The following is a 27,881-nucleotide window of genomic DNA, read 5'->3' on the forward strand; positions in this document are numbered from 1 at the left end:
TGGGCAAAACACTGAATTTTTAAACCGCTCTTTTATTTATAGAAATTTGGATAAGATATAACAACATATTAAAGGTGGCTTCTCCAGTAAGAGTCCTCTGCAGCCTGTCTGGTGTCCAGTGTTCTGCTGTGCCTGCAACACTTAAAGCTTGTTTTCAAGTATATGACATTTTAAAGTAACTCCAGTCTTCAGCGTGGTTAATCTCGTGTTGTTCATTGCTGCTTAAGATATAGGGAAGTTGAATAGCATTAAAACCTTTGTCTTCATTGTTCTGGTGCAATTCACTTTTCACCAGAGTGGCTTGTGGATGACCTCAGTCCTTGTTCAGCTCCATTAGTATGAATGTAACACAGATCTTCCCTGAGCTCATCTCAGCAGCCTTTCATTTTCCTTGGGCAGCATTTAATAGGAATGCTTTAAAAACACATTTCAAGAGCATCTCTGAACTACTCCCGTTCAGATTAACCTTTTGTGTAACACTTGCTGCAGAAGCTGTGGAACAAGGACTGAGTATTTTATGGGCTGAAGTTTCCTTCTCTTGCAGGGATGTTGTGGAAGTTCTGCTGCGGAACGACGCACTAACCAACGTAGCGGACTGCAAAGGCTGTTACCCTCTTCACCTGGCTGCTTGGAAAGGAGATGCAGACATAGTGAAGCTCCTCATCCACCAAGGACCTTCACATACCAAAGTGAATGAGCAGGTCTGTGTGGTTTACTCTAATATACTATTGAATTGTTTTCCTTGGATGGAGAGAGACTACGTCAGCTGACTCTTGGCCGACTACTTCAGCTGTCTCCTGGCCCTTTTCAAAGGTGTAGCAATGGTTATAAAGTCCTGCTTGCTAGTGGGATAAGAAGGGCACTGCCTAAAGCAATATTTCCAGTTCTGAGTTAGTGGTTGAATGAGTAAGGAATATATGTTTATAAAGAGATAGAGAAGTATGAGAACCGCTCATCCCCTAGGAAGTGGTCTCCTGCTTTTGTACTGGGCTTCTGAAACTAACTCGCATTTCCTTTCAGTTGCTGGATAGCAGAGAAGGTTTCAGTTCTGTCAAAAGATACGTTGGCTCCCTTCTTTGGGAACTAATCAAAGCAGCTTTGTTTAGTCTTTGTTTGGCCATGCTCTCTTAGCTACTCTCCTGGCTTGTCTCTAGCACTTGCTCCACTGAACTAATTTGTAAGTTGCAAGATAACTGTAATCCTACTTGCCCCCAGATTAGTCCCTAGCTTAATCTTAAGAAATTGTTTCGCAATCAGGCAAGACAAACAATCTGGTGGATTCCTTCCCTTTGTTAAGGTGATGGTTTTTGGTCTGGGATGCAGAGGGATTGATTGGTATGAGACAGCTGTTCTGTACAGTGGCTGCTGTGTCCATGTTGGGGGGCTGGCTCCATGTAACTTCCCTGTGGAAGTCAGCAGATACCTTTCAGTGGGGAACTTCTGGAAAGCTACTGCTGAAAGACCCAAATATTGCTCTTGTTGAAGAGTTTTAGATAGGGGACTGGTTTACCGAGTGAGGCCAACTGAGCAGTGTTACTGAGCCACTTATGGCTGAAGGAGCTTGGGCAGACATGCAGTAACACATCCAAATCAGGTGGTTAAAGCTACCATAGCCCTTGGTTGTCTTGTCCCTGAGGCAGGAATGTCTAATGTCCCTGTGAATCAACTCCTAAACCCCTCAGGTTTTCATCCAGGAGGAGAGGAGTAAAACAGAGTAAGTTTGTCTGCCTTAGTAGTACAAGGCTAAACATGTTCACAAGTTAATTCCCAAGTAGGTCAGATACTCAGGGCTCAAATTTAGCAAAATCAGTTAAAGTCCAGATGAGCAGCTGGTAACTGTGGGTTTTGATGTTTAATTTTGATGTAAGGTGAATACTTTTCAGACACTGAGGAGTGAAAACTCCCTTTGGAGTTGGGTTTAGGAGTCCTAATACTGCTTCCAGCCACACTTTGTGGCAACCAGAGAGCCATGCTTAAGTTTTCTTAAGTTTTGTTCCTTGGTATAAGGTGGCTAACTTGACGCATTGGGCTGCTCAAGGGCTGAACAGTTGCTTCTGAAGCATCACAGAATGAGTGATACAGTGGTAATGCTATTCGCTACCGTTCCTCTATTGGAATAAAAAAAGGGGGTGTGTTTAATATCTGTGGATAGGTTTCCACTTTGGGGCTGTGGTTAATAATGTCTTCAGGCGCAGCTGCAGGCAGTCAGTCTGTTCAAATAGATTTGAGATGTGTAGTTAGCTGTTTGCAATCTGTCTGATAAGAACTGACTGAGGGCCCTGACTGTAAACTCTTCTGCTCTGAGTAGAACAGGTATAAGGCAAGCCTTTGCAAAAGATTAAAAGCTTTAGGAGTGTAATTCTTCCAGGTAATGTTTCATTAATGTCTGATTAGTAGGAACCTTTCTAAATGAGAAAAGTCAGCTGAGTAGCCCGTGCTGCTTGTGTTTGAAGGCTTGTCAATGAAATGCACAGTGGGTCAAGTTACAGGAATCAGCAGCTGGAATGGCTTCTGCTGGTAATAGCTTTGACTGGAACAAGATGCTGTGTTCTGTCATTTCCACCCCTTGGGAGTCACCCATTGCTTTGTTGCTTTATCTCACCCATTTCATTATCACATTTTTTGTTTTCTTTTTCCTCTTCCTTTTTGTAGAATGCTCTTGAGATCAAAGAACTCAAAAAGTACGGCCCCTTTGACCCATATATCAATGCCAAGGTGTGTACTTTGCTGTCAGCATTTCACTACATCATTACTCCAAGCTGCAGTCGTGTGCTTCCAGGTGCAATGTCATCCAGTTGCAGTTAATACCTGTTCACTTTGCAGCAGCTTGGGAAAAATATGACAATTTATTTACTGTGGGTTTCTTTCTTCAAAGCAGTTATAGAAACATAATTTAAGGGAAGCTTTTCCTTACTTTTCCTGGGGGCTCCTTCAGTGCTTAGCCTTGTAGGACTCACGGTGATGGTCAGTTTGCTTGATTGGGCTGGATGACTTCCAAAAGGTAATGTTATTTCCATTAAAAATGCTTTAGGTTTTGTTTCGTGTGCTAATGTTGCTGATAAATGCAAAGAGATGGATTTTTTTTTCCCTGCTTAAACATGGATGTGTTTTCTCTGTGGGCTGTTTAGAGTGGATTTTCCTGCCTTTCCTCCTACAAAATGCTCTATTTGTTGTTTGAATGGACAGTTAACTCTGGTGGTGGGGAGAAGGGAAGGCAGTAATGTTCATGCCTCCCTTCCCAAGTCCTTCATGTCCTGCTTATTGCATCAGTCTCTCTTTTTTTGAATGTTAAGTCTGTTGTGTCGTCTGACCCTTCAGCCCTGGTCTTCTGTTCCTGTTTTCTTGCCTATTTTGCTCCTCTTGCTTTTAGTTGTTCTTGGGCTACACAAAGACCATGGCATCAGCACTTTAATGCACTGAGGCTGAGCAGTTGAGGAAGCAGATAAGAGTTCTTGATGGTGTCTTCTCAGACACCATTATTCATTGTTATTTATAGTGAAACTGCGGGCCAGTGGTGGCAGAAGAGTCGCCGATTTATCATGAGGTTCTTGTGCTGTAAGCCACCACCTCACTGTTGTTTTCAGGTAGTTATTTGGGTTCCAGCCATCCATGGCAGATTAAACTCTCAGTTTAGTTAGCACTTTCACTCTGCTCTATCTGCAGTGCCTTAAATACATGTATCAAAGTTCCTGAGCTTGCTCACCACTGGGAATTGGGTTTGGGTTTGCAGACCTGTGTTTCAGGATACTCCAGTGCATACCTCTTAAGCACAAATATATCTACATACACATCAGTGATTTCTACAAAAATCCAGATGGGAATTTTTTGAACAGTGGATGTCTTCTGTGGAAGCATCACAGTTGAGCAGTTCAGTTGCCTCAGAGGAACTTTCTGAATCATTGTCAGTAACAGAGTAAAATCTTCCTCACTCCAGTATTAAAATGTCGAATGAATGAAATACGCAGTGCGCTCCCTTTCTGGTGGAGTTCTTACTGTGTGTTCTAATTCGGGCTTTATGTTTTTGACAAGTGCCTAATTTTAAACTTCCAGTTCACTTTCAGAGGTGGCTGTGGTGCTTTTGAGAAGAAGGCAATGTGGTTTTGAAATCTGTGCCTTGGTTTTAAGGATAGAGATGATTTATACACAATCTGTTAGGTTCATCACAAGTTCTGACCAGCTTTCCACCAGGTTCTCCCCAGGGTTGATGAAGAGCATGTGGAGTCTTATCTGTCCTGCAAACCTTGATGTTTTCTCGATAGCTTGGCTGCAGGTGGGAGAACCACAAAAGGTCCAGGTGTAAAGTGTGAGTGTCATTCCTTAGTTGGTGCTTTCAGCTTCTCCGCTCCAATGCAGAATGGGATATCACGCAGGAACAATTGAGAGATATTTCATCTTTCCAAACATTTTGGGATATTTAGGAGAGGGAGGAAGCATTTATATAAGGCTGGACTACAGTCTAATACCCTGTTGAGGAAGAGATAAGAAAGCCAGAAGCTTCTTGCTTTCCTAAGAGCTAAAGCAAATAGCTAAGCTTCTTTTTATGTCCCTTTTAAACATCTTAGTTCAATAGGAGGCCCCTGCAATATGTCTGTTATGGGACTTCTAAAAAGCAAATGGTAGAAGCAAAGGAGATAGAGCAGCAGCTTTGCTTCAGTACCTCCTGCTTTCTTGAATTTAGTTTTTTAATTTGTATGAAGGAACCAACCATTTGAGCAGAGCCAGCATAGAAAAGGCTGTCACACAGCTCAGCATTGTGCACTGCACAAACTACCTTTGTGTTTTGTAATTGGAAGCAAATGAATCCTGCAGATTGGGTTTAAGGTGCTGTAAAGGAAGGAGGCCTGTTCATCCTTCCTCTGCTCCTGGCAGTGCTGTGTGGGATACCTGTGGAGACCACATGCTGCAAAAGGAGGAAAGGAGCTGGTACAACTCTTCTGGCCAGCTTTGTGCCTGAGGTGGTGATGTCCTTTAGGTGTTACCTGCTGTTGAAGTTTGGATTTTGCTTAATGTGTTTTCGCTTTTATGCCGGTGAGACATGGCTGTTCTGTGCTTTAGGATCAGATTTAGGCTGAGGAAGTTGGGGCTGTTAAGCCTGGAGAAGAGAAGGCTGCATGGAGACCTCATAGCAGCCTTCCAGTGTCTGAAGGGGGCCTGTAGGGATGCTGGGGAGGGACTCTTTGTCAGGGACTGTAGTGACAGGACAAGGGGTAACGGGTCAAAACTTAAACAGGGGAAGTTTAGATTGGATCTAAAGAGGAAGTTCTTTCCTGTGAGGGTGGTGAGGCACTAGAATGGGTTGCCCAGGGAGGTTGTGAGTGCTCCATCCCTGGCAGTGTTCAAGGCCAGGTTGGACAGAGCCTTGGGTGCCATGGTTTAGTGTGAGGTGTCCCTGCCCATGGCAGCGGGGTTGGAACTGGATGATGTTGAGGTCCTTTCCAACCCAAACTATTCTATGATTCTATGTACCGCTGGGGCAGCAAAGTAGCCTTTTAATAAGGTAAGGCTCTCTTAGATGTGTATACACTGACATAAGACCTCCACAGGGATCTTAGCAATCGCTTTGATGGGACTGAAGAGTCCTATGGCCTCTTTCCCCCCCCGAGGCCAGATCATATCTACATAAACCACTGCTGACCAGTGTTTGTGTAGCAGCTTCTCGAAACCCTTGGAAAGGGACAGCTCTGTAGTCTCCCTTGGCGGTTTATTCAACCATTCAAATCTCTGTAGGTTAGAAAGGTAGAAACCTTTCCCTTATTTAAACCCAGTCACCCCTGCTTCAGTCAAACCTCTCTTATGGTGCGTTAGAAACAGCGGTGCAGACCGGTATACTTTAAGCTGTTATAGATTCTCCATATTAGCATCTGATGAGGAGTATAAGGCCTATGGTAGGTAGTATTCAGTTACCAGGGCTTGAAAAATTTGATGGAGCCCATATGAAAGCAGAGGCATTCCTTTTTGTATTCCCATTTTGTGGGCTGTCGGGAGGCATCTTATGAGCCTTTCTTCTTGCTCCCAACTGTGAACTGGGGGGGAGATGTGAGGATTCTTGCACGAGTGCAGCCCCTGGGCCCTCTTGAGTGCTCTCTTTTTCTAAGAAGGTTTGAAATTTGAAGCCATTTGCCTTATGGCTGCTGGAAAGGAATTTTCTTTTTCCATCTCCAATAGATATGTATGTGTGAGAGCTCATGCGTATTGTTCAGGCTCCACTCCGGTTTGTGCTTGCAGAGGTGATGTGAAGGGAGGCAGCCTCCCTTGCCGGATCAGCTCTAGTATTTGTGGCTGCTCAAAACTCTCCCAGAATGGAGGCAATAAGGACTTAGGCAGCAGTGGGGGTTTCCAGTCACAGTCTCTGGTGGTGGTGGTGGGGGGACCTGCTGGAATGATTCAGGGGATTTTACCACCTGGGATCTCTACTGCCGGAGGAAGGTCTGGGGATCTCATCCTGAGCCTCAGAGCCCTGGTCTGCTTAGGGAAGATCAGACTAAATTGCAGTGAAGATGGGGGAAGCCTCCAGCAATTGCGTTATTAAAGGATGTTGTGTTCCATTCCTGAGCTACCAGGCAGGTGTTTGGAGTTGTCGTGTGCTTTAAAGCACCCTTGAGGGATACGGTCTCTGTGCTAGGGAGGGATGAGAGGGGAAATCCCTGGTAGCCAGGGCTATGTGGCATAGGCAGTGCATGTCCGCCGTGACTCTCTGCAGACACCCACTGCTCCAGAGGGACTGGGGTTATCTCCTCCTCCTGCAGGAATTAGCATTGAGCCCCCTTTATGCTATGGGGCAGGCTGAGTTCCTTGGTCTTGTGCTGTGGGCTCACTGATACCCAGGTTCCCTTCCCTGTCAGTTAATATGTGATTTACCAACCTTAAATGCTTTGAGAGCAACAGCTTAAACTGATTGATAGGTGTGATCTCTGTAGTTGTCTATTCTCTCCCCTTCTCACTCCATATGTATATTTTATGTGCAGACTTCTTTATTCTACAGTAACTTCTGTCCACATATGTGTGCCTTCCTTCATCATGGCTGCCTCTGCCACTCCAAGTATAGAGTCTGTTGTTTGACTTTGACCTTCTGTGCTAACAGTGATGCTGTGCTTTCCTTGCCTTCCTAAATATCTCACTCCTGCATGTGGCTGATGCTGCTTCCTGCCTCCTTAGGCTTTGCTTTTACACAAGCTGCAGCTGCACAGAGCCTCTCCAGAGCTCCTCACTTCCCTTCTGCTTCTCATGTGGCTGAAAAATGATGCACATACCAGATCCAAACAAGTGGGGGTTTGCATGCATGACTCCTGTAATCTTTAGAATGACTTACTATGGTAATAAGATTAAAGTACCTGTACAATGGAGTAAGTTCTGCAGTGTGTGGTTGTGAAGTGGTGCAAAATACTGACTGTTCCTACAAGCTGGTATCCAAGGAAGTGCATGTGAAAGCCAAAAGGAGGGTACTTGTGATCAAATTTGGTCTCTATAAAGTAGTACCTAAAACTCCTTCAAGACAGGTCTGTTCTCTGGTTTTGTTTTTGGTTTTCAATAGGAATTATTCTTCCTGTATAGGAACTAAAATGACAAATTCAACTGTGATTCTTTCAGCTAAAGTTGAAGTGTGTAACAGCTTGTACTAAAGTTTTTTTGGGGTCAAATTGTTAGATAAGTATTTGTTTCTAGAGTCCTAAACCAAAATCCCTTTGTGTATAGTGATTCTGTAACACACAGCAGTAAAACTAGAAACTTGAGGTGAATTTAAGAAAAGGCTTTCTTAAACCTAGCAACACTCTGATTTTGCACCTGCAAGTAGAGTGTGTTGGGCTGCTTGTCTTTCAGTGCTTTGCATTGCTGATTTTTACCCTGCCGAATGCTGCATGCATTGGTTGGATCTGGCTTTCACTGTGGAGGTGTCCTCCTGTTGCTTGGACGTCTCTTCCCTCAGCTGAACTGAGACCTTGGCTTCTTAATGGAATGATCTGATTGCACTTTAATTCACAAACTGCATGTAACTTAATGCACCCTTTCTTGTGAGCTTTGGAATTGCAAAGGTGGAATGACTGTTATAATCAGGATAAGTAGGATTTGAAACAATTGAAGTTTAAATCTAAAATGATGACAGTTAAGCTACAGCAGATAGAAATCATGCTGCAGTTTGCCTGTCATACATTGCAGCCTTCTATTTTTGTGGCACCTCCAAGTGTGGGATGCTGCCAACAAATAACAGACTGCCTTTCCCAAGTGCTAGCAGGATTAATGGGAATCCAGATCCAGCTCAGCAATCCCTTCCTTTAACCTTAGCATGGTCCCTTGATTTTGACCTTAGTGCTTTGAAAGCAGGCTATTGCACATATAGCACCTATTTCCCGTAGAGCTGATTTATGATATCTGAGTAAAGCTTGCTGTTCTGGATGGTTTCGAAGCTTTCACTGGGTGGTTGGTTGATGAGTTCATGAGGGGATGTCTGTTCCTGGTAAATGGCTACTGAGATGGTGAAAAGCTCCCTCCAGGCTGTTTCAGACTGGGCTCTATGCTTCTCAACTGCCTTTTTGGTCTTGTTTTTGCATTTAAACTTCAATGGTTTGAGCGAGGCATGAGGCAGCTCTGTAATGCCCTGTTCTGATGCACTGGCATTTGTGACCCCCCCCAGAACAACGACAATGAGACGGCACTGCACTGTGCTGCACAGTATGGCCACACAGAGGTGGTGAAGGTCCTTCTGGAGGAGCTGACTGACCCTACCATGCGCAATAACAAGTTTGAGACTCCTCTGGACCTGGCTGCACTCTACGGGAGGCTGGAAGTTGTGAAGATGCTCTTGAATGCTCACCCCAATCTCTTAAGCTGCAACACTAAGAAACACACTCCTCTGCACTTGGCAGCTAGGAATGGTCACAAAACTGTAGTCCATGTCCTCCTGGATGCTGGCATGGATAGCAACTATCAGGTATCTGGTGTGGCTGTGTGTGGAGGGCTGGGGGATAGAGAATCCCTGTGGTTACCATACAGAGAGCTCCACCTAACCCTCTTCCCAGAGGGATCCTTTATGAAAGATAAGCAGTAGCTTTGTTTGTTTGCCTCTGGGCTGTTTGTTCAGCTCTTAGTTGCTCTGAGAAGCTGCTCAGAGGGGTTGTGGTGCTGTGCATGTTTCTTGCCTGCTTGGTAGTTGGATAAAGAGCCCCAGACACATGGCAAGGGAGAAAGAAAGCTGAAGCTGTTCTGTCCCGCAATAACGTGAGCTCTTGATAGTGATGGAGGCAAACTGTGTCTCTTCCTATCAAGCCATTTGTGAATATGCTGGTTTTGCAATTCTATCTTGTATGGGGTGGTCTTGTCTTCCTTTTCCAGGACACGACCTCTCCCTAAGCTGCACAAAGTCCTTTCTTGGTCTTTAACCTGGGCCTGCATGTCTCTGAAGAGACCATCCCCATTTTCCATTCCAAATTCTCAGCATTGTAGTAAGGTTGATAGCCTGTCCTCGGGTATAGATGTTGTTGGCCGTGCTTTGTATATGATGGCATATATTTATTGCTTCTGTAACCTTCTAAAACATGCCTCCATCCCCATTCCCAGTCTGGCTTCATGCTATTTTTCCATTTAATTTGCAGACTGAAAAAGGCAGTGCTTTGCACGAAGCTGCTTTGTTTGGCAAGACAGATGTGGTACAAATATTGCTGGCTGCAGGTGAGAGACTGATCCCCTTTCGAAGCAATAACATGGTGATGCCTTCAACCAGAACTTGAGGAAACCCCATTATAGTGGCAGCATGTTTCTCCAACCAGCTACCAGAGTTCCTTGGAGAGAGCTATAGAAGTTCTCTCTCAGTGTTTGGCTTTAGGTCTGCCTCTCTAGAGCATTTTTTAGCTCCCCCAGTGATGATCACAAATGTAAGATCTGACTTAACATGAAGATGTGATTTTGCTCATAGTTAGAAGATATTCTTGCTTTTGCCTTCTCTGCACCTCTTGCCATAGGTATTGACGTGAACATAAAGGATAACAGAGGACTGACAGCTCTGGATATTGTGAGGGAGCTTCCCTCTCAGAAAAGCCAACACATAGCAGCTCTTATTGAAGGTAAGTGATGTAGCTCTGTGCGTGGGGAGAAGTTTGGGGTGCTGACTGTGCTAGTGCACATACAGGATTTTGTTCTGTAGTCCTGGAAGATGCTGGAAGCAAAGCAGCTTCAGATCAGGTCCCTCAATGAGAATCTTACAGGTGTAGGAACGAATGAGGCTTCAATGTTCAGGTGAATTGTCTCCAGACCAAACACTTGCAGGGGGATGTTTGGGTGGGCTTTAGGGGGATTGGCTCCTTTGCTGAAGGAGTGTGACATAACTTTTACAGTTCCAATGGCTTAAGTGAGGTTTGTTTAACTCACTTTAGAAGTTATTGAAAATTAAAGCGAGCCTTAATCTGCTTGCAGAAAGTGAAGTAAATAGCTTTAGAAATGGTTTTAGATTAGCTGTCCCTTATGTGGCTATGTAGGCAAATAGTTGTCCACAGATCTTAAATTCTACTCCTCACTTCATTCTGAAGCTTGGGCATGGATTTTTCACAGATGAGATTTACAGAAAAGGCCTTGATTACTTGTGGCTTATTAAGGAGCTTGGCCCATTGTGTCTGTCCGAGTTAGGGAACGAAATGTGGCACTTTAGCTAAATTCATACCTTGTAATTATGCTGTCTCCATTTCCTCTCTGCTGTGGGGAGAGATCAGAAGTGTATGCAACTGGTGTGCATTATTCATGCTTTGCATTTGAGAGCTTTACAGGTTCAAAGCACTTTGCAGACTTTTAATTAAGCTTTGCCTGTGAGGCTGGTGGGTATTATCTCTATCCTGAAAGAGCAGACAAAAAATGGGCTTTATAACTGAAGTTCTTGCAGGTAAATGCTGTTAGTTTGCTCCTGTGAGCTGGCTGTGTGAGGTGTTGCTGGCTGACTTTGTGCATGTAGGTTTAATGTTTCTGCCTTTGCCTGTGATTTGGATCGTGGCTAGAGTTGGTTTCTCTCTTATGACTCCAGAAAACCAGACTACATATCTGTTCAGTGATGTAGCTTGTGTCTACAACATGAAGTAATCTGCTCCTGACGCTGTGTCCATGCAGGAGCTTTGCAGCTTTCTGATTAAAGACTCCTGTAAAAGTTCAAAGACCCATCCTTAATCTTGTGTGTGGGATTAAAGAGGTCTCCTGCTTCTATTCTGGGATCTGAGCTGCAAGTTTTAATAATGGGTTATTTTTTTGAGAGTTCATAAGCTGACAATTGGCCTTCCATCCACAAGGGAGGAAGTAGCATATGCTGAAGTGGATGTAAAACTAGACTGACACAAACTGACCCTGTCATCCCACCTCACTGCAGATTACACCATCGGGAAGAAAAGTGCCAAAGCTGCAGAGAAGACTGTTCAAGCACCACTTGTTCCCCCCACTGATCCTGTGGGCCGGGTATCTCAGGGTAGGCTTCATACCACAACAGTCACTAGCACCCTTCTTCAAGTGCTGCCTTTCCACAGGCAGAAGCTCTGAGTGATGTCTTTGTGTCTCTCCTCCTCTCCCAGGTGATGTGGAGAAAGCAGTTACAGAACTGATCATAGACTTTGACGTGAACCCAGAAGAGGAGAGCCCGTATGAAGCTTTGTACAATGCAACGTCCTGCCACTCCCTCGACAGCCTTGCCAGTGGGAGATCCTCAGATCGAGAGTCTCTGAATAAGGAACCTGAATCAACTGGTCTCAAAGCAGCAGGAGTCAGGCCTGTATGTAGTTATGTGCGCTCCTCCCTGCTTGCCTTAGGATAAGCAACTTGCCTTCAATTTCATGATTTTGCAAAGGCTCTCAGTCCCTCAGCTTGAGGAAGTCTTTAAACCCATCCCTGACATTGATTGCATCAGGCAGGTACCTCTCCTTTTCACTGGCCTCTTCACATAACCCCTCTTGTATTGCCTACAGATAGCCTCTTCTTTGTGCTGATTTTCACCTCATGTTGCATCCATCTGTTTTCTGGCTGTTGAATTTGGGTGCCAGTGGATTTGGGTTTGTCAGGACATTACACTTAGCTGAAGGGCTAACTTGTGTAGAAGAGTGCTTTGGAAACTTGTGTGCAGCATTTTTCTCATCTCTCGCTCTCTGCTTTGCCCAAGAGAAGGCTCTCAAGAAATTAAGAATGTCCCATTGGAATCTAGTTGGCAATGGAACCTTTTTGGGGTGTGTGTATTACTTGCAGAGATCTGTAGAGGGTACTCAAGGCTTTACAAAGCAATGCAAAGTTCCTGGAACTGTCTACAATGAAGTCTTACTTATCTTCTGTTAGTTGCATTTGCTGCCCCCTTAGCAACCAGTGCCTATGGGGCAGACGCTGGCCTTGCAGCGTGCTGTGTCAGCTTCAGGGATGCTTTTCTGCTTAGTTGTACAAAGCCTGCTCTGTGGATGCAGTTCTGGACAAAAGGCAAAGAACAATTAAACTGCTGCTCATACAGAAACCATGATTCCTCTCTCTCTGCAGAGGGGCATTTTTTTTCCTGTACTATTAGCAAATAGCACAAATAGTAGCAAATAGTAGGAATGAAACAAAAGCTCCAGTAGCCTGACATTTCAGACAGATCTCTCTAGAATGTGCAGTACACTATCCTGTTACTAACTGAATCTTGGTGGCTTACATCCATCTATGCACTGTCCTGTGTTGATGGTGTCTGGTGTGAAATAAGCTCAGCTCTGTCACAAGTAAGATGAGAGGCTGAACTGCAATGAAAAGGGAGGAGGGATGTGCTCCAGGAGCTTGCTGGAGTTTGTCCCTCAGCTTGCTTGGTTTTGGAGTGAGCAGTCCCCCTCTCCGTCTTTCCCTTTGCCATTAGATGGAGCTGTTGCAGGGCAGGAGATGACCTGGAGTTGTGTTCAGCCCTGCATGGAGGCAAAGCCTCGCAGCTCTCGCTGCCCACCGGCAATGATGGGATGTTTGAGGAATGCGGTGCTGCATTGTCTCTTGATCTCTAGGGTTTTGCACTATAAAAGGTTCTTCTGGAATCACTGTTTTATTAAGACACAAGTGATGTCTTCTCTTTCTGCCCATTTGCATGATTTCATTACTGACCGGCTGTGTGTTGCCCTGCCACTGAGATTACCAGTCTGGGTCTGAATGAACTGGCTGAGGTAATGAAGCACTAAGCCTGTGTAAACAGCACCTTCCACCCCAGCAGTTTCACTCTCCTGACAGCACAGTTGGTGCTCACGTGGGCTGGAGCTGGCCTTGTGCAGTGTCACCACTGCAGAGCACAAGTGGGTGCTCTGTTATCAGCAGCAGTCTCAGGCTCTGTGCTGGTAGGAATGAACTTCTCCACCCACGTGAATTTGAGGAGGTCCTTACCATGCTGCATCCGCAGCAGCATAGGCACAGTGGTGGGAGCAGAAGGGGATGTGCTTTAACACAACGCAGTTGACTGTGATCTTCTAAACCACAGAGGGAACGTCCACCGCCACCTGCCAAGCCACCACCTGATGAAGAGGAGGAGCAGCATGTGGAGAAGATAGGCCATGGTGCTTCCTGTGAGGTATGTGCGGCTTGATGTGGGGTGTTTTACAGGAGTGTGGTGTAAAGATCAGTTTAATTTGGGAGGAGCCAACTATGATATTAACCTTGCAAGTTGGGTTGTGAGTGGGAAGTTTTCCTTCATTCCAGCATTGCTGCTGTCACTTGCCATGGGAATTTCCTTTGTGCAGTTCTTCCAGGGCACCTCTGTGTTGCCCTTTAGCCTTACTTTCCTTTTCTTGGCTGGGAATTCCCTTAGGAAGAGGTTTTTTTCTGAATCACATTGTGATGTGGACTGTTGCCCATTTGTAATGATCCCACCAAATGCATCTTCACTTGAGACTGAAACCCAGGGGGCCATTAGTTCCTGTTTCCACTGAGCTTCCAGATGTGGAGGAGTGGCGTGGGCTTGTGGATCCCACTGACATGAACAGGGATCAGGAATTTGAATTCAGCTGAGAATATAGCCCAGCATATGTTAAAGCTGTCTCTGCAGAGGTCAATGCATGTGAGATGCTTTTTGATGAAGCTAAAGCTTTCCTATTCTGCATCTTTGCTACTGGGCTTCCAATTGCTCATTTTTACTCCATTTTACATTACTTGGATGCGAGGGCTCTCCAGGAGACCCATCTATGGGGGGTGTGAAACCACAAATGTGTCTTGGCGACTTCTGACACTCAGGAAACTCTTCAAAGCAAACCCAGATCTTGAGGATTTCCTTGCTTTTCTGAGTGCGGTGGGTTGTATGTAAAACAAGCGGAGTGTGTTGTAACAGCCTCCCATTCACCAGATGCTTTGCTTTGAATGTGTTGATCTGCTGAAGTTCCTACAAGGCAGGAATGTGATCTGTTTTCTGAAGTATGTCACATCTACATGAGACATGAGTAAACATTATTTGCTTTAACAGAACTGGCTTTTTCTAGAGAGTAAAGCCCCAAAGAGTGCATAATTTCACCTGAAATGTGAAACTGTGGGCTGATCTCTCCACTGCTGTTGAAATGGCTTTGCAGCGTGATAACCAGTCCATGGCTGGCTGGCAGCAGAAGAGAGCTGGGGAGCAGGTCACAGCATAATTGGAAGCAGATCGTGTTCATGATGACAAACACGAGGGAGGGAAGCATGCACTGACTGCCCCTGCTGAGTTATTTTGCCATATTTAATTATCAAGCACCTGCTGGGTTGTCCTGGCTTTAATGGCTTTGGAAATATGATCCATTAAAGGAAGTCTTGCTGGCAAATAGACTTGCACAGAGTGACTCGCTGGGGAGATCTGGATTTGTCACCAAGTTTGCTGATAGAACTTACGGGCAGTGTGTGTGTCGCTGCCTTCTTGGTGTACTGATAAGGCTGGTTTGGCTCTGATTCTTTGCTACTTCTGGGGTGCTTTGCTTTTCTGACTCCTGCCCCTTATTTGTCGTCTCAGTACATGTTCTCCCTGGGTTGGGCAGGCGTGAACAGGAATAAGCTTAGGGAGTGCTATAAACGTCTCATTGCAGCATCCTGGTCTGATCCTCTAGACCTGTCCTCACATTAGAGCCAGGGCAGTCAGTCATTGAGTATTCTGGGGTTGGGCCAAGCTCTAGTTTGGAAAGTAGTCTTTTATTCAGTTGCCAAGATGGGGCTATCAGTCAAAACAGATGTGCATAAACAAGAAAATTTTCACTTTCATCATGGAAAAACATGAGTACAAACAGGCAGAAGAGCTGATTGTTTGAGGTGCCCGAGTGCCGCCTTCCGCTATCTGCAGAAACCTTCTGGGGTTGGAGCTGAGTAAGAGTCTGCGTTGGCAAATGAGGCTGCAGTTTCACTTGTTTACTCCTCATCTCCAGAAGGGAAGTGCAGATGAAAGACAACTGATTGTTCCAGCAGCTTGGTCTGCAGCTCTGCTGAGGGAGGAGAGAGAAAAGAGATGAGTTACCCTTTCAAAGTCTTCCAGAGTTCATTGCTGTGGATTAAATACTCTTTGAAGAGCATGCTCATTATTAACAACATCTTATTTTTGGGCTTTGCTGATAGTGGCTATTTCTACATGCTCACCAACGTGTATAAATAAATGAAAGATGAACTGGAAGAAAAGTTGATTTGATTTTGTTACTCCTGGTTGCAGGGCCTACAGAGCAAGCACAGTTCTCTAGCAAACAATGGTCTTCATTTTAGGTGAATTTAAACCTGAAACTCTATTTAAAAATTCTATATAGAGCTTGGAAGGATAAGAGATGGAGAAAAGAAAGTGTAACCAGGTCTATAAATACATACACAAACATTTACAAAGCAAAAGCTGGGAATTGTGTATTGCTGAGGAGCTATTTCCTTCAAATGTGTTCAGTGGATTTGAAAGAGGACAGCACAATGATCATCATCTGCAGAGTCTGAGGAGTATCCTAGTGCCTGCTTGAGGTCCAGGCTGCAACTGCTCTGACAGGCTGCTGCTGTGCTGTATTTTTCCAAGCTCTCTGGCAAGAGCTTGTCACCCACTGTTAAAGTCTGATGGTTTTGTGCCACCATCTGGTCAGAGCTTTTGTTCCTTAATTTGCTCATGATGAACACCTTCACCTCAAAAGGAGCAGCTCTGCCTGACAGCTCCCACTCCAAGCAGGTAAAACAAAGACTTTCTTTGCCGGACACGGCCCATTTCCTCCCATTGAGAAAGTTGATTTAAAAGCCAGCTGGGCTTTGCAGGAACAGTGCACGGATGTTGGAATCCTGTCTGTGCTGCTGGCTCCTGGTGCCTCTCCAAGACTGCCTAAGCTTCCAGAGGTCCTGGCTAGATTGCTGTCAGGTAGGTACCTATTTGCCCTTGAAGCAACTTGGATGCTTTCACTTTGGGGAGGAAATTGGAGGTGGTGCTTAGTCTGCTGTCTAGACAGTGGCAGTTCCAGAGAAGTACAAGAGCCCTCTTTGGGGGGATGTCTTGTTCAGACCTGTTCTTCCCTGTTTTGCAGCAGGTCAGGATCACTTGTTTTCAGGCTTTGGTTTGGCTCCACCACCCTTGACTGTAGGCACACATGGCTCCTGAGACAGGGTTGCATCAGCTCGCCAGGGTCTGGCCAGGAGATGGTGCTGGAAGGCAGCTGACCATGCAGGCAGGGTGCCCTGCAGCCCAGTTTAGTCCAGTTAGCACTGGGATGGCACATGTGGCTCTGTAAGGATGTCAAACCATTGGCATTGAGGTAGACCAAAGTGTGTGTCTGTGGCAAGACACATTTGGATCTTGCTTCAAGACCGTGCACATGGATGATGGCTTTCCAGAGCAGCTTGCTGGAGGGTCTCGCAGTATTACAAACAACTGCTAATCAGAGACTTTTTGGGATTAAATTGAGCACAATCACTGCTGCACATCCTGAGGTTACACTGGGTTTATACAGTGTTGCCTGAGGCTCTTTAGTCCTAAATCCACTGTGCATCCTGAGGTTAGGAATGCTAGAGCTGAGACTTCTGAGAAGGAGGAAGGGATTTGGGCTTTTTATTTTCTTTAGCCATGTCCCAGTAGAGCAGCAACTAAATAGTGAATGACGATGCAAATTATAATAGCAACAGTAAATCTGATGAACAGGAATAATGGCCTCGGCTCTTTTTCCATCTCCAGGCTGCAGACCTGGCACAGTGAATCTGTCAGTGATAGAAAGCTGTCAGCACTCTTAAATGCTATAAAATAAAGGGGGTTTGGGTGGCTTTTTGAGGGGGTAAAAAAAAAAAAGGAGTATTACATTTTGGATCCCACTGTGCAGCGAAGGTGTTGCATCTGCCAATTCCTTGCTTAAACCATGGCATAAAGAGGCCTTGTGCTTTATTGCTGGGATAAATAGCACTGCTTTGTGGAGCTCTGCATTATACTGTTTTTCATTAGGCCTCTGGTGCACGAGGAAAGAGCAGGGGAAGTGGAGCTGAAGAAGAAGAACACCCTTACGAGCTGCTGCTTACAGCAGAAACTAAGAAGCCCATTGCAGTGGATAGGAAAACGAAAGGTAAGTGCCCACCCCTAGAGCACAGCTGTTTGCTTAGATGCATTTAAAGGAAAACATAGAGGGCAGAGAGTAACTGGAACAGTTAAATTCTTTGTTGGGTGGCGTGGCTGGGTCAGCATTGCAATTGTTTTGTTTCCTGGTAATCTTCACTTTTAGAAAGGAGAGATCTAAATGTTCCTGTACAAAATGTACACAGAGGAAGGGCAGCTCTATTCTGACAACTAAGAGATTGCAAAGAGTTCTTCTGTTAACTTGGAAAATAAGCAAATCCTGGGCAGAGTCAAGTGAATGCAGAGGGGTGGGAGAGATGAGCTGATACAAGCATTCATATGAGCTGTATTCTCCAGCCAGCTGAACTTGAAGCCCTGCGGGCTTCACGTGTTTATACCAGCAGATGATTTGCCCTGCTATCCTGGTCTTAAAATCAACATCCCCCTGTGTATTAAAGCTAATTTGAGATGTAACTAGCAAAGGAGGAAAACAAATGTGTTGAGCAAGCCCCTTTCTAGAACTGACTGAAAATCCGCTACATAGCCAGGTTAAGCATCAAACTAGTCTCCCTTCTCCCAGAGGGACTTCTGTGCTATGCAAAGGATCTGGGGACACCTTGTCTCTTGTGCTTGGCTGGTGCTGGGCTTTTTGGCTTTCCTTCAACAACAACAAAAGATTAAAGGAAAAAACATCTCTTGCTTTATTCAGAAGTCCTGAGCAGGAATTTTGAAGGATTTAATTTGGACTGTAAACCTGGAAACCATCTCACTGAGGATGAACAGAGGATAATGACTTGATGTGATGCCTCATTGACTGCTCTGTAAGACCTGCAGCTTTTTTTCCTCCCGTCCTGCAGCATGATAGCTTCCATTCCCTGAGTCCTGCTGTACTCCAGGCTTGGATAGGGTGGCAGAAGAGGTCATTGTTTTCCCACCAGCACTTGCCAGAGCCACTTGCTGCCGGAGGCAAAGTTAGCAAGCAAAGTTGGTGCTTTGTGGTCTCAGCCAGGAATAGTCCTTGGGTGACAGCCATTGAGCCAGAAGCTTTCAGGCTATCTTTTCAGTGTGCAGCTATTGCTGGTTATTCAAGTGTAATCTATTCCTGACTGCTTTGCTCCTTTCTCTGGCTACTGTGTCCAGGCTTCATGAATATGAGTGAAGGTGTGTCATAATTGTGTGTCAGATTAAAATAAAACCTCAAAGTAATGCATCTGCTTGTCCTTGATGCAAATCTCTTTCCCTGAACACATGAAGACATTAGTACTGCAGGCACCTAAGCCTCATTTTATGGAGAGCTTACAGGAAGCATCTTTAGCCTGTTAAGGATCTAGAGCAAAGTCTTATAATGAACAGCTAGGGTTTGGTCTATGGGCAGTGTTAATGCGTTTGTAGCAAACCTAGAGCCCTTCTCACTGTTATAGTGGGAGAAATCCAATAATGCAGTTGAGTTTTCTCATCTTCTAGGACTTGTCTGCTCTCATAAATGCAGTTAGCACGAACTGATGCGGTGGAGCCATGGATCTGGTGGAGGTGAAGAGCTGCTGCTTGGGAGAAGGGGCCCAGGCAGCAGATTTCTCATCCCTTGCATTTCAGCTTGTCTGGGCCATCTCCTGTTGCTCTTCATGGTGGACCTGGAGAAAGAGACATGATTGGTTGTCCCCCTTCTCCAGAGGGTACCAGCTGTTTTCCATGACATCCCAGAGTGATCCCTGTGCATATGTGTGACCGTGTCCCCAGCTGGCAGCTTTTCTTGTACTGCAGGAGCTGCTGAGCTTTGACAGGGCCCCATGTCATCTTCCACCTCTGCTTGTGGACTTCAGGCTTCTCAACCCTAATACGAAAAGAGACACTGACTACTTTTCTGGTGTGTGGTGTTCACCCCTTCTTTCTGTCCCAGCCTTACAGGTTGCTTCTTTCTGCACAGGCGTTTCCTAACTGCTCTGGGAGGGTGGATCAGCTTTGAAATCTGCTTTACTATGCTGGGAACAAAAGCAAATGTTTCCTGCTTTTGCAGTACTTGGGGTCAGATGCCAGGAGGACATGTGGAAGTAGATGTAGCAAGTATGAAATGTGAGGTATATACTGATAGGATTAGGGGAGAAGATGCATTTAGGGAGTAGCAGAATCATTTTGGCAAGAAGTTAAACAAGGGCTGAAGGAGGTACTAAGGCCTTACTTGGGGTGTTAGAGAATTTTCCCACCTCTGGATCAGAAGGGTCCTGGAGCATCAAAGGCAGCAGCTCAATCCCAAGAAAAGGAACAGGCTGAACATGGCCTTAAATTGTTTCTTGGCTCTTGATCTGAGAGACTGGGCTTCTAGATGTTACTTGATGCGTTCTGGAGGAGCCTTTGGTCAGAAGAGGAGGACTCTGATTCCTGTGGGGGATTGAGAAGGGCTTTTGAGGGCAGCTGAAAGGCTGAATTTCAGGCATGCTGGGTTTAATGGTGCCTTTCATACGGGATAGCTGTCTTTGTTTCTCTGGCTGCGAGTTGTCTTGTATGCAGTGAGGAGATGAATGTGGTATTATCTGCCTGGCTTTGGTTGCCCTTTGTGTCCCTTGCAGCAGTTTGTTGTCACATGCTGGAGCACTGGGCAAAGTTGGCCTCATGTTTTAGGCAGAGTATCAGAAGTGGTTGTAGCCAAATGCTTTCCCATCCCCTTTGGTAAGGAAACTACGTGCAATCACATGCATGAAGTCAGGGTGTTCAGGACTTGTAACTAGGCCAAGGGTGGTGAACTGTGTGTGGACTGACCAGGAGGCGGCTGTTCAGCTCCTGCGTTCAGATGGAGGATGCCTGCAGAAAACACTGCTGAGTTTCGATGTCTGTCTTGCTTCTCAGGAGAGTCACCCACAAGGGCTGTCCTCAGTAACCAGCTGCAGGTAGGACTCAGTTGGCTCCTTCTGATAGTTTTAAAACCTGGTATTTGTTGAGGTTCTGCTGTGCTGCTTCCATAGGAGGCTCAGCAGGAAGTGCCTACTTTGCCCTTTCTCTTGCCGGGGTTTTTCTTCGTGGTTATACTGGTTCAACCAGATGTATGACTGAGCTCCAAACCAGGGTCTGAAATGAGGCAGTGATAAAAACCAAAGCATGCTGCAGAGAGGTTTAAAGGAACTGTCTCTCCACAGAGCCAGATTATGACCACAGGAACAGCGGGATGCATATTCACTGTAGGGAATCCTTGGGGACACATGGGTATCACAAAGAAAGGTTGGAAGGGATAGAAACCCCTTGGTTTACCATGAAGTGAATGATAGTGTAGAACCAGAGCCTACATGCCTTCTCTTGGTTTCATCATGGCTGGAGGACAGATCCCTTTCTATGTCTCAGAGGTCCAAGCCCTCATTTCTGTTGCCATGATGTATTTAGAAGCTTCTCTCCAGAAACATATTAAGCAACTGGGGCAGTCTTTTATTGCCCTTCCTTAAATTTTATTGCCCTTCCTTATTCCCCTCATTCCTTAAAAGGGGAATAGAGGAGGGAGTACAGAAGTTCAGGTAGCTTTTGGAGAATAAACTACCCAGCGTGACTGAGCTTGGCGAGACTAATCCAGGAGCACACTGTCCAGGTCTGGATGTCACATGCAGTGCTTCACTGTAAATGAGCCGTTGGTTCAGTTTTACTGCAGCTGAAGGTTATTTTTGCACTTCTGAAGTGCACTCTAAAGGCCACTTTCCTCCTTGCTGGCTTTCTGTGCCACAGGAGATAGATTTGCATGCTCCTCACTTGACAAATTCTGACATGATGTAGCAGAGGGAGCCTTTCCTGTATCAAAGTTAGAAGCTAGGGTATGCCCTTGCTAGGTCTAAGCTTGGGGAGCTTAAGCAAAAAGCAGCTGCAATAACAGCTTCATTCTCCTAATCCAGGGACACGAAACAAATCCTGCTGATGATATACAGAGAAAGAAATTCAATAGAGGCAGGGCAGTTGCAGCCCAGTGTTAGGAGTTTAGGGAAGTGCTTCGTATCTGGGATCATCAGGCTGCTGGCAGGGAAGCTCGTAACTGAACCCTGCCTGGGAAGCTGACAGGCTGTACCCAGAAAGGGGCTCCTGTTCCTGTTGGGTGCTGGAAGCAGCCTCTCCTGTTGGTGAAACCTGCAGCAGGTGTTGGCTGAAGAAGTCAGGAGCAGTCAGATGTCTGTGTTTGGGTGTAAGATCAGCTAAGGGAGCCGGACAGAAGTCCCTGTATTAAGGACGTCTGCCTTTCTCAGTTTAAAAGTGTAGCTGTAGGAGGGTGCTTTCCCATCCCTCAGGGTGCAGCAGATGGATGGAACTGGGGGCTCTCTGCTTTTCTAGCACCTGAATATTATTTTTCCCTTCTCCAAATTCTCTACACCCTTGAAAAATGACTGCTGTTTTCATCTTTGTGCCACGAGGAAAGTGATCAGCACATCAGCTACATCATGTCAGTAACCTATCCTGAAAAGAGCTATCTTCCTGACGTGGCCAGTGGTTGTTCTGGCTCATCCTGAGGCCCCTTTACTTGAAACCCCAAGGGCTAAGGCCTGGTTAACCCTCAGGGTTCCTGCCACGTGCACCGAACAGTCATCTTGTTCCTATATGACTGTTCCTATATGAGTTCTGTTCCTATATGAGTTCTGTCTGCAGCTTTCAGGGCAGGCTCTGAACACCTCCTTCCTGATGTTCCTCACATCTTCTGAGCAAGTGCTGTTGCTCTTGCTTCATCCCTTCCTTCCCTGGCAGCTTCCTTGTGTTTCAAGTCCTTCATGGGCTCGAGGATGAATGGTGGCTGTGATTTCTGTTCAACAGGAGTCCTTTTGTGAGGCTCTGGAGCTGGATTTGGAGCATTTTGTTCTGGCTGGACTCAAGTGTTCCAGCACGTGGCACAAACTTTCAGCAGCTGCCTGCCTGCCTTCAGCAGAAATGTCAGTAAAGGTTAAGCTGGGGCATGGAAGAAATGATTCCCAGGGAAGGAAAGAGTCTGAGAAGAAAGACTGTTGATTTTGCAGGACATTTTCCCTCCTCATTAGGTCACTGTGATTGTCCCTTCAGTGCTGTGTTCCTCTTCCCAGGTCGGTAGCTTTATCTTATTCAGACCAGTCTGTCCTGCGAATGCAGCATGTCTCATCTCCTCTTAGGTTTCTCTCCAGCATTAGAGCTTCATAACTTTATGCAAAATAACTAAACATAGTCTGGTCTTTTGATCTCCTGACGGGGTGCTGCTGTTGGCACTCCCCGGTGTTGGGAATGGTGCTGGTGACGCCACCTGCCTGCAGGGAATGTGCCTCCCCCTTGGCAACTTCAGCTGCACAACTTGTGGTTTATGTGCCCGTGCAGGATCATCAACAACTACTTCATTGTCCTGGAATCTTTAACTCATAGGATCCAGACTGCAATAAGGCCCCGCATCACTTGATCCCAGTGGGAAGCGTGGTCTGCGGCGCACTGCCCGGGCAGTCAACCTCCGCTCGGGCTTCTGCTGCTCCTGACTCAGCTGCCAACTGAGCAAAGTGCTTTGAGCATCTTGTGGAGTAAACACATGCCTGTGAGAGGGACCAGCTCTGCTCAGCACACGGGGGCACAGTACGGCCCATCCGAGGTGGCTTGCAAAGACCAGTGACTAATTTTTCCTACCTCATTCCTGGTATTAGGACAGAAAACCAGATGGGTGTTAGTGTGTGAAAATGACCTGGTCAAGCTTGGTGCTGGGAGGGGTGCTTCTGGGGAAGGAGTTGATCTCCCTCGTGTTGCTAATAGGCTGCTTTTAGTTAAAGATAAGTAGAATTCATTACTGTATTTTGCCTCACTGAAATGAGGATTCCTTTGCCTCGGCTTCCGAGAGCTGCTGTCTTGCAAAGCAAGCAATTTCCTCTTCACATCTAAACATCCTCCCTGTGTTTGAGCCATGTTATCGGGGTCTGAACATCCTCCCTGCATTTCAGAGCCATGCTATGGGGCTGCCTTTCTTTATTGTTCTTTTTTTAGTCTTCAGAATGAAGGGTGTTTCTTCAGCACTAAATGAAAGTGGTTAAAACTTACAAATACTTATGGGTGCATATAGGAATCCTTGGTGAACTAAAGTTATGCTCTTAGCTTTACAGTCTTGCTTTTACAGTTCACGTGCACGTTCAACTGTGACCAGGGTGAGTGCGTGCGTATCTGTGTACACACTTGGCAGTAGGGATCAGTGAATTATTCATGATTGATGCAGGAGCGTGGTAGCTGATATTAAAGATGTTGGTGTAACAGTGCTGTGTTTCTGGGACAGCCGGTGCTCCGCTGCCTTAGCAGATGAGACCGCTCTGTGTTCAGTGCTTCCCTTGCAAGAGAGAGGCTTCTTGAACAAGTCTTTTTATTGCCTCAAATGTTTATTTCTCTCCCCTGAGTAGGGAGGAGAGGTTAAACTCAGAAACCACTAGGGAGGAAAGCAGCGGTTGTTTTTGGGGGCTGGATTTTGGAACTGGCAGGTTGATTACAGTCCAGAAGCTTCCCCACCCTGCAGCTCGTGCCAAGAGCAGGGAGCGCTGCTCTAAATAACACTTTGGCCTTTATGGAAATCTATCAGATGTTCCAGGAGCCTCCGACTCTGCTTCTCCTACCTCACTTGCTCTCTCTGCAGGATATAGTTAGCACTTCTCTTAGCCTTATATAGCAAGGCCTGATAGTTAGTGTTAACAGGAATAAAACAACAAGGAGAGCTGCCAGATTGCATAAATCAGGCCAGTGTTTGGAATTTCATAAATGCCATGACTTTGGGTACAAGTTGAGCACGCGGAACAATACGGAACTGTTCTCTCTTTATCTCTGCCTCCCTTGCTGAGGGAAGGCAGGGGGGAGAGATGGAATTTTGCTGCTTCTTCCATGTTTTTAATTTCCTCCCCCCTGCCCTGTTTTCATCTCCTTGAAGACCACAGGAGGAGCAGTGGCAGCCGCAGCCAGGACTCTGCTGACGGTCAGGACATCCAGGTTCCGGAGCAGTTTTCAGGGTTGCTTCACGGTTCTTCCCCAATCTGTGAGATAAGTGAGGACCCTTTCAGGCTCGTTTCCTCCGTGGAGAAAGGAGGCACGGAAGCTACAAGCCAGGCACGTGCTATGCAGCTGGAGGATGCTGCCTTACCTGCCTGTGGCTCGGTACGGACCAGCTCTCCAGACCAAACCCAGAAAGTGGTCTACGCGACCGTGCAGCACACGCACGTCAACCGGGCGGATCCTGGAGCTGTAGTCACGCCCCACGTGCCCCAGCACCCCGGCGGTGCTGAGGAAGAGGGGGACAGAGCTGTGGGCAGAGCCCACCCAGGCAGCAAACCCAAAGCTGAGCTCAAACTCAGCCGCAGCTTGTCGAAATCAGACTCTGATCTTCTGACCTGCTCTCCGACAGAGGACGATGCCATGGGGAGCCGGAGCGAATCGCTCTCCAACTGCAGCACTGGGAAGAAAAGGCTGGAGAAGTCCCCGTCCTTTGCTTCCGAGTGGGATGAGGTAAGGCTGACCTTGCTTAAGAGCTTCTGTGCCAGGATGAATGTGTACAGCACGAGCTCCTCCATACCACACAGGTGGGGTTCTGGGTGGTTCTCATTACTTGTACTAACTCTCACATTGTATTAAGAGGCAGTTAGCTGCAGTGGGGGAGAAGCGGAACTGAGGAAGTGAGGGGCTTTACAAAGTTTCTCAAATTCAGGGTGTGATTTCTTTTTGGCAAGCCAGATGTGGCTTTACATCCCCAGAATGAGGGAGAGTTGATAACGATGCTCCTCCCAAATCTGTGTTGACCTCCTCTTTCCAATTCTTCCCTATGCACTCGCCCAGCATCCAGAGGGGAGATGTTCTGGCTCTGGGTCCCTGCTGCTGGAGGGGTGAGCAGTGTCCTCTGTTCAGGGGATGGAAGGAAGAGAGTAATTAGACTTTGTTTCATGTATTTACTTTCTCCCACTTTCCTCTTCACATACTGATTTCAGAGGCTTGTTAGCAGTCACTTTATTATAGCACAGGAAGCCTATGGATAGTTAAATATTTCATGCTCAGAAAGTTGGCTGTAGTGAAGCACTCGGGCGAGATTAAGTGTCCCTCTGAAATTCAGCACCGCAGCATTACTGAAACATTCTTTGGAGATGATTCTCTGCTGGTGGAGCAGCAGCACTGCACAGGAGATAAGCTCACATGAACCACTCTTTGTACACTGAGAGGAAATACCCCCCTGGCGTGGTGCTGGGGGTGTGGAGCTGTGTGTGCTGGGCATGGGCTGGTTGTGCCCCTGCTCACCTGTCCTCTGTGTGCTGAGTGATGCTCAGCTGCCTCTCTGGTAGAGATAAAATCATCTTTTGTGGAAGAGGGAGGTATTCAAAGGTGCTAATAGCAAAGTGGGAATCCCTCCTTGGCACCTGGCTATACTTCAGTTCATACTCTCACTCACTACAGTGTTTCAGTGGCCAGATAGCTCTATTTTCCTCTGTAGCTGTTTTGGTTGTAGAGACTTTGCTGTTAATCACCCGGGTCAGTAGGAGCATGATGTTAGTGAGGGAACCTGTAGCAGACGCCGGAGTTGAAAGGATGGGGTAATTCTCACTGTGCTTTTCATGCTGAACTAAACTGTTTACAGCGGATATTGAAAGGGAAGAAGCCTTTGGCTTTGCAGTGCTGCATGACTCCAGTAGTAGCAGAGGTCAAGTGTTAGTGTGCCTGTGCTTCCTCTGCTCAGAGGAACAACCCCCAGATCTGCTTCCCTGCTTGTAAACAAAGAGCATCATTTCCACCCAGTGTCAGCCTAACAAGCCACAGGAGGAAAACCTGCTTTTCCTTCCCATTCTGTTGAGGTGAGGAAAGCAGAGAAAGAATGTGAAACATTCTCATGTGGCTGCAGCGGGGCAGGTCTACCTTAGATTTGTACTCTATGTACAAAAACCTGATGGTTTTCTTTGTCTTCCTGCTTTCTGGTGCAATTTAAACAATCTGTGGAACTGCTTTAATCGGGGAGCAGCATCCTTTGGCTAAAGTACTGATTCGCCTGTCATGGACCAGCCAGAACGAGCTTGGACAAAGGTTTCTCCTCCCTGCCTCAGTTCCCCCATCTGTGAGATGACAATAGCCTCTTCTTGCAGGATGGTTTTGTTCCCACTGAAAAACAGTATGGAAAGTGAAATACTGTCATAAGGAAGGGGACAAGCCATCAGCTGGTGATTCTCTGCCTTTACCTTGATGTGCTCTTTGTCTTCTACAGACTATAGAGGCATTTTGGGTCTTCTGACTCCTGGTTGCACTCTGCTGTCAGCAGGAGTGGCATGGTTCACAGATCAATCTTCTATAGAAGCAGCATAAAATGGAGCTGCTGATAGGAGTTTGTATGGTAAATACTTTTGTAAAATAAGCCTTTTATGATGGTTAAGAAACAGTAAAGATACTCCTTTGGGGAGTGTTTGGGGTTTCTTTGCGGTGATTTGTATGTGTGGTCATAATGGCAGCAGTGAGATTTAAGCATCAGTTAGTGCTGTGCTTGGAGGTTTCATTAATTCCCTGAATGGGATAATGCAGCTGCTCAGAATTAGGATTGCAGCCTCTGAAGTTACCAGGCTGATATAAAACCTTGTTGAGCCAAATCGTTGCTAACTGGGGTGGCTCTTCCTGTGTGTTGAGGGGAGCAATGGCAGATTTATGGGCATTATTCTGTTAATTTTCATAGTCTTTATGCAGGCAACTGGAGAGGAAAATGATCCATGTGCAGCTCCATGCAAGGCACAGCTGCAGCAGACAAGCTATGGGTGTTGCCCACTGGCTTTCCCAGCAGTAGGTGTGTCAGTGGGGCCCTGGGGATGTGGGGAGGGACCTGTTTATGTCTGGGCAGATAGGATCCATGGGATCCAGCCAGCATCTCTCTGGGCTGTGGGTGACCAGGGACAGCAGGAATATCTGCTGCTTGGAAGCAAAGGGTCATGTCCCTTCCCCAGCCGAGCACTGCCAATGCCCTTTGTTGGAAGTGGAAGGTGGTGCTGGCTTTGCCAAAAGGGTGGGATGGGGAAGAAATGATTCACTTGGCAAAGCTCATCCCTGTTCCCAGTTGCAACTCCCCTGCTACACGGACCCGGCCTAAATAACAGATGCTGACAGCGCCGCTTTGTGCTCCGTGCTGCAGAGGAGCCTGTTGAGCTTGTCCCGTCTGCCTCCTGACCCACCAGCTCCTTCATGGGAGCAGGGATGTGTGTGGTGCCCCCTCAGCTGCTGTCCCATGGGAACTCTTTGTAAGCCAGAGGAACTAGGAAAGCAAACAGCAATGTATTGCCCAGGGAGAGGGGTGAGGACGGGAAATGCTTAATTCTTTGAGTGGGAAGCAAGGTGGGGCAGGGGAAGTGTGTGAGAGGGGAGAGCTCCTACTCAGCATAAATACTTGAATCCTTCCAAACCTGGCTGAGGGTTAAATAGATCGGGTTTTCATCATATACACTTAGCAGATGGGAGATGAGTGCGGGGCAATGGC

General features: G+C 46.4%; 1 protein-coding gene across 7 annotated transcripts in view; it reads left to right on the forward strand.

Moving 5' to 3' along the window:
• The window catches only part of ANKS1A (ankyrin repeat and sterile alpha motif domain containing 1A), a 119,888-nt gene that overhangs the window by 29,403 nt on the left and 62,604 nt on the right, over positions 1 to 27,881 (forward strand). For 6 of the 7 annotated variants that reach the window (XM_065698615.1, XM_065698618.1, XM_065698617.1 and 3 more), the window contains exons 3-12: positions 545 to 701; positions 2,653 to 2,715; positions 8,630 to 8,926; positions 9,588 to 9,663; positions 9,954 to 10,055; positions 11,339 to 11,434; positions 11,538 to 11,734; positions 13,433 to 13,522; positions 17,348 to 17,465; positions 24,324 to 24,895. In XM_065698615.1, the coding sequence (XP_065554687.1) occupies positions 545 to 701; positions 2,653 to 2,715; positions 8,630 to 8,926; positions 9,588 to 9,663; positions 9,954 to 10,055; positions 11,339 to 11,434; positions 11,538 to 11,734; positions 13,433 to 13,522; positions 17,348 to 17,465; positions 24,324 to 24,895 (1,768 nt within the window). The remainder of the gene's footprint in view (positions 1 to 544; positions 702 to 2,652; positions 2,716 to 8,629; positions 8,927 to 9,587; positions 9,664 to 9,953; positions 10,056 to 11,338; positions 11,435 to 11,537; positions 11,735 to 13,432; positions 13,523 to 17,347; positions 17,466 to 24,323; positions 24,896 to 27,881) is intronic. The other variant, XM_065698616.1, reaches the window with a different exon arrangement.

The sequence above is a fragment of the Lathamus discolor genome, chromosome 19 (assembly GCF_037157495.1).
Source record: "Lathamus discolor isolate bLatDis1 chromosome 19, bLatDis1.hap1, whole genome shotgun sequence".
In the NCBI taxonomy this organism is placed as follows: Eukaryota; Metazoa; Chordata; class Aves; order Psittaciformes; family Psittacidae; genus Lathamus; species Lathamus discolor.